This window comes from Homarus americanus, unplaced genomic scaffold (genome assembly GCF_018991925.1).
Source record: "Homarus americanus isolate GMGI-L3 unplaced genomic scaffold, GMGI_Hamer_2.0 scaffold2539, whole genome shotgun sequence".
Classification (NCBI taxonomy): Eukaryota; Metazoa; Arthropoda; class Malacostraca; order Decapoda; family Nephropidae; genus Homarus; species Homarus americanus.
Window position 1 is genome coordinate 1,195,152 of NW_024725489.1, and position 6,100 is coordinate 1,201,251.

The window sequence follows — 6,100 nt, forward strand, 5'->3', positions numbered from 1 at the left end:
TAATAATAATAATAAATAATTAACGGTTTATTGAAAAAATTTGCAGCCCGAAGGCTGAAAATATACATTGGACATAAATGACTTATTTCTTACATTGGTGGTTTAACAAAAGCCTTCATTAGAGAAAGGTAAAGGAACATACAGTGAACATACAGATTAATGTTTACACACGTAGATCACGTGAGCTGAGGTGTTGAACAGCAGACACGTAGTGTGTGTGTGTGTGTGTGTGTGTGCCTCAGCTACTGGTAATATTAAGTGATCTATCGTGGTGTTTTTGTTGTGACGAGTCAGCTGATCAGTGTAAACACAGCCTCAGACTCGCCTTATTAGGAGTAAACAACCTTGACTTTCTTGCCCCTTTAGTGAACCGTTAAATCCCTTACCAATAATTATCCTCTTTATATTATTTATCATTTCACAGTCCAGGAGAAAATAATATAATTGTGATTACTATAATATTTAGAGTTTAGTAATAATGGGAATATTGATGAACTGGTGTGTCTGATTGTCTGTCTGTCTCGTTGGTTATCTGGTGAACACTGACAACTATTCCAGACTCTGTACCTCTACCTGTGGTTCCTAATTAGCACCGTGTGGGAGGAGTCAACTGGGAAACCTACCTGGGTATGGTGAAGGTCTTCTCAACGCCCGTGATGGAGGGGGAGGGACGGGGGGTGCTTGTGCAGGTGTGTGTGTGTGTGTGTGTTGCTGCAGGTGTGTAGATCTGTTGTGTGTTACTTGGTGCACACACACACACACACACGTTACCTACAGACCAGACCATCAATATGTCATGGACGCTGGCAGGAATTTCTCAATGAAAACTGTAAAGGTTAGAGTAAACGGTGACTTATCCTACAAGACCAGGCAGGTGTACAGCGTCACCAAGGTGTGAGACGAACAACGAGATTTAGCCTCATGTAAACAACATAAATAGCATACAAAATGGCGTCATATTTATACTATGACTTTACATTAACCCCTTGAGTCTTGGAGAGTTAAAAAACATCGTCCTTAAATGGTTAAAACATCGTCTTCAAAGGTTTAAAACATCGTTCTTAAAAGGGTTAAAACATCGTCTCCATTAGGATTAGCGTGTTTAATCATCAGGTGAAACAAACTACAGTAAGTGATTTGGGCTAATCTTCACCGGATTTAAACAACATTTTTCTCTACAATCCAGACCCAAGGCAAAGACTCTCAAGAATCATCTGGTAACATATCACCTCTTAATACTGATAATAAAAGGTATTTAATTACAATAGACTGTTATGCATTACAATCTTGGAACTACTTTGTCCGACACGATTCAAAAGTCCTTCTCGTGTCCTCTCAGCTCACGGAATATTGCGACAACTAACAATGTCTTCAGAGTGTCGCAACCAATATCAATTTCTTGCTCAACCTATAGTGGATCTATGGTGACAACAATAGAATCGTGGCCATACATACTGTAGTGACGGAGTTTAGCGTCTTGTACCGTGGCCACACATATTGTAGTGACGTCATTTGTAAAACTATATTTTTTTATTTGACGGTAACTCTCTACAACAACAATACAACCACTACAACAACAACTACAACCTCGACGACCACCACCACAACAACAAGAACAATCACAATAAAAACAACCACAACCACCACCACAACATACCCAAGGTGGCTGCTCCCTACAGGTAAGTTGAGTCAGGGAATAAACTACCTGAGTTACATAAGACTTGCCTACGGTACCGATACTTTCCATCTGCCGCACCTGACACACTTCATCTGCCGCACCTGACACACTCCACCTGCCGCACCCTAACACATAACACCTGCCACACCCTAACACACTCCACTCCCTCACACACTCCACCTCCATATAACGTACTTCTCTCTCCATACAATCTGATAAATGGAGGTTCACATCTAACAGACCCCTGATATAACGGACTTTTCCTCTATATTGTCCCTTAAATAGAGACTTCAGTGAGGGGATATTTTTAGCCTCAGTCAATTCACAGTTATTGACGGTACTGTTACCTGACCCTGAACAGTGTGACGTAAGCAATGTGACCACGAACAGTGTGACGTAAGCAATGTGACCACGAACAGTGTGACGTAAGCAATGTGACCCTGAACAGTGTGACGTAGGCAATGAACTCTTATTGACTGCTGGTGTCGCCGCCGAAGAAGTGTCACGTCGACCTCACTACCACCACCAGATCATGTGTAGTGGTGTTGTTTTCAAGGCGCTTTAGTCAAGTGCGTAAATGTGGTGAGGGGGAGGGAAGGGGGTTGAGGGAAGGGAGGCTGTATAGTACATTGGGTACATAGGGAGGTTCTGATAACTGTGTGTGTGTGTGTGTGTGTGTGTGTGTGTGTGTGTGTGTGTGTGTGTCTTCTACCGTTACCATATCAGTCACCCATCCTGTCTCGTAAGTGAGTCAGTGTTACCATTCTTCCATCTTACAAGTCTGGTAGATCAGTGACCTATATATACTGTTAATGAATATGTTGTATTTCTTTGTGTATGAACCTCTGTCCTGCGTGGCAGTGAGAAGTAATGCCACCCTCAGTGTCAAGACCTGACTGAATTACTCACAATAGGCAAACTGTACTACAAGCTTTGTCAATAAATTTGTTGAACTGTTAAACTAAGTGTTGCCAGGTCATCTACTATGTCCTGCCTAAAGTGTTGCCAGGTCATCTACTATGTCCTGCCTGCAGTGTTGCCAGGTGACACACAAGTGTTCCTCAGTGTCTTGTGATCAGTGAAAAATACAAAAAACATAAAATCTTATAAACATTAGACACTCCACCTTATTTCACCTGATGATTAAACATCATAACCTAACCTAACCTAACCGACTCGCTTATCTATCCCACAGAGAAGATGGCGCCGGAGACGAACAAGACAGTACTGGACCGGTACATGAAGCTTGACCTCCCGGACGACAAGGTTCAGGTCATGTACGTGTGGGTTGACGGGTCAGGGGAGAACCTTCGCTCTAAGACAAGAACTCTCAACTTTGTGCCCAAGTGTCCCAATGGTAGGTGGAGTGTCCTAATGGCGAGTCAAAGTGGTAGGTTTAGTGCCCCAGTGGCAGGTGAAGTGTCCTAATGGTAACTGAGATGTCCCAATACTAAGGTAAAATAAGCTGGGGCGTGTAATCTTCAAGTTACGACAGTTTAGTTGAGGATCTCCACGGGATAAAATAACCACCTCACTTACAACACTCAGACCTGAGCCAGGGTACCTCAATGGCCGACCAAGTTGGATACAATGATCTGAAATAACTCATAACACTCGTCCAGGGTCAAACAGATTAGTCTCGTAATAGTGCGTTAAAAATAGTCTCGGAGAATGACAGGAGAAGACGAGATGACTAAACAAAGTTTGATACTTTGACCTAACCAACCGTAACCTAACCTAACCTAATCTAACCCATTGAGTACTGAAAGGTGTGGAGAAGTGAGGTGCTTCTCTCCACAGACTAACACACAAATTCTTCCACTTTCAGAGCTCCCGGTGTGGAACTTCGACGGGTCATCAACGGGTCAGGCTAAAGGTAGAGACAGCGACGTGTACCTGTACCCGGTAGCCCTCTACCGGGATCCCTTCAGACTGGGCAACAACAAGCTGGTGTTGTGTGAGACCAGAAAACACGATAACACAACAACTAATTCCAACCATCGCAAGAGCTGCCTGGAAGTGATGAAGAAAGCCGCGGACCAGCACCCCTGGTTCGGCATGGAGCAGGAGTACACACTGCTGGACATCGACAAGCATCCTCTGGGCTGGCCCAAGAATGGCTACCCAGGACCCCAGGGCCCCTACTACTGCGGTGTTGGGGCCAGCAAGGTGTATGGTAGGGACGTGGTGGAGGCTCACTACAGGGCGTGTCTGTACACAGGAATCAACATCTCCGGAGAGAATGCAGAGGTGATGCCCGCCCAGTGGGAGTTCCAGGTTGGTCCCTGTGAGGGCATCACTATGGGTGACGACCTGTGGATGGCTCGCTACCTCCTTCACCGTGTTGCCGAGGACTTCAACGTGGTAGTGACCCTGGACCCCAAGCCCATCCCTGGCGACTGGAATGGCGCTGGAATGCACACCAACTTCTCTACTGCAGGTATGCGATCACCTAATGGCATTCTGGAGATCGAAAGCGCCATTGAGAAACTGTCCAAGGTTCACGATAAGCACATCCAGGCCTACGACCCCCACGGAGGCAAGGACAACGAGAGACGTCTTACAGGCCACCACGAGACCTCCTCCATCCACGACTTCTCAGCGGGCGTGGCCAATAGAGGCGCCTCCATCAGGATCCCCAGAGGCGTGGCCGAGGAGAAGACCGGCTACCTGGAGGACCGTCGACCATCGTCCAACGCTGATCCTTACGTCGTGTCCGACAGATTAGTTCGCACCATCTGTCTCAACGAGCAGTAAGAAACACTCACTGAGAAAGTCATCGCCTGTCATCATTACTTCACGAGCATTTCTGCCGACTCTCTCCAAGACTGACGTGATGTGCTGAAGTTCAGATCTGTTATTGCCTCAGATCAGGTCGCACCATCTGTATCAACGACATCTAACATAATGTACCACAGTGACACTAACACGTCATACTGTACAATATGTCCTCCAGGTAGTCACTCCAAAGGGTATCTTTACGGAAGGGTCCGATGAATTTCTAAAATGAACACTGCGGTTCCTGTTGTCTCGGTAGGGTTTGCCAAAATCATTTATCCGTTGTGTCATATTGTCTCACACAAAATCGTAGATACCTTTTGGAGTGACTGTACATATAAGGCGTCGTACAGTACAATATGTCCAGCAGGTACATATAAGGCGTCGTACAGTACAATATGTCCACAGGTACATATAAGGCGTCGTACAGTACAATATGTCCAACAGGTACATATAAGGCGTCGTACAGTACAATATGTCCAACAGGTACATATAAGGCGTCGTACAGTACAATATGTCCACAGGTACATATAAGGCGTCGTACAGTACAATATGTCCAACAGGTACATATAAGGCGTCGTACAGTACAATATGCGTCGTACAGTACAATATGTCCAACAGGTACATATAAGGTACGTCCAACGTAACAGTACAATATGTCCAACAGGTACATATAAGGCGTCGTACAGTACAATATGTCCAGCAGGTACATATAAGGCGTCGTACAGTACAATATGTCCAACAGGTACATATAAGGCGTCGTACAGTACAATATGTCCAACAGGTACATATAAGGCGTCGTACAGTACAATATGTCCAACAGGTACATATAAGGCGTCGTACAGTACAATATGTCCACAGGTACATATAAGGCGTCGTACAGTACAATATGTCCAACAGGTACATATAAGGCGTCGTACAGTACAATATGTCCAACAGGTACATATAAGGCGTCGTACAGTACAATATGTCCAGCAGGTACATATAAGGCGTCGTACAGTACAATATGTCCAACAGGTACATATAAGGCGTCGTACAATATTTTGTTTCATGATTAAATTTATTATTACTTTCTCAGTAAACCTCCCTGTGATCACATGAAGATGAGACACCCAAAGTAAACCTCCCAGCAACCAGAACACTAATCTAAACCTAACCCACCAGGTCACTCTAACACTAACCTAATCCAACCCACGAGGCCACCATAACCTCTCTCCACAGGTAGCATTAGGGTGGTTAATCATCAGGTGAAGGTGAGGACAGGTAATCATCAGGTGATTCACACTATGTTATTAGTGTTGTAATGTCCTGCAGTCATTAAGTGATAGGTGTAGGATACATTCCCCCCTCTCACCCCTTATCTCCTCCTCTTTCTCATCCCCTCACCCTCCTCCTCCCTTGGTGATATATTGAACGAGACGATTTTACAAACTAATGATTATAGACAAGTTATGATTACACACACACACACACACACACACACACACACACGACTTAGGTCACTTGGGGCACCCACGCCAGAGCTGAGGACCATCTACAATGCATTTATTCTCCCCAAATTAACGTATGCGTCACCAGCCTGGTCGTCTTCTCTCAACTCTACCCAACAACGTCAGCTTGAAAAGATACAGAAGAGGGCCTGCA

The 6,100-nt window shown here is 45.0% G+C and overlaps 1 protein-coding gene across 3 annotated transcripts in view; it reads left to right on the plus strand.

The window, feature by feature from the left end:
* The window catches only part of LOC121864938 (glutamine synthetase-like), a 6,313-nt gene extending 846 nt beyond the window's left edge, over window positions 1–5,467 (plus strand). Inside the window, exons 2-5 of one of the 3 annotated variants that reach the window (XR_006088699.1) lie at window positions 2,874–3,035; window positions 3,507–4,826; window positions 4,865–5,019; window positions 5,124–5,467. Coding sequence is in view for 1 of the 3 variants with exons in the window: in XM_042364149.1 (XP_042220083.1) it covers window positions 2,874–3,035; window positions 3,507–4,435 (1,091 nt within the window). In the remaining 2 variants the exon portion in view is untranslated. The other 2 variants (XR_006088700.1, XM_042364149.1) reach the window with 2 other exon arrangements.
* The last annotated feature ends 633 nt before the right edge of the window (window positions 5,468–6,100 follow it).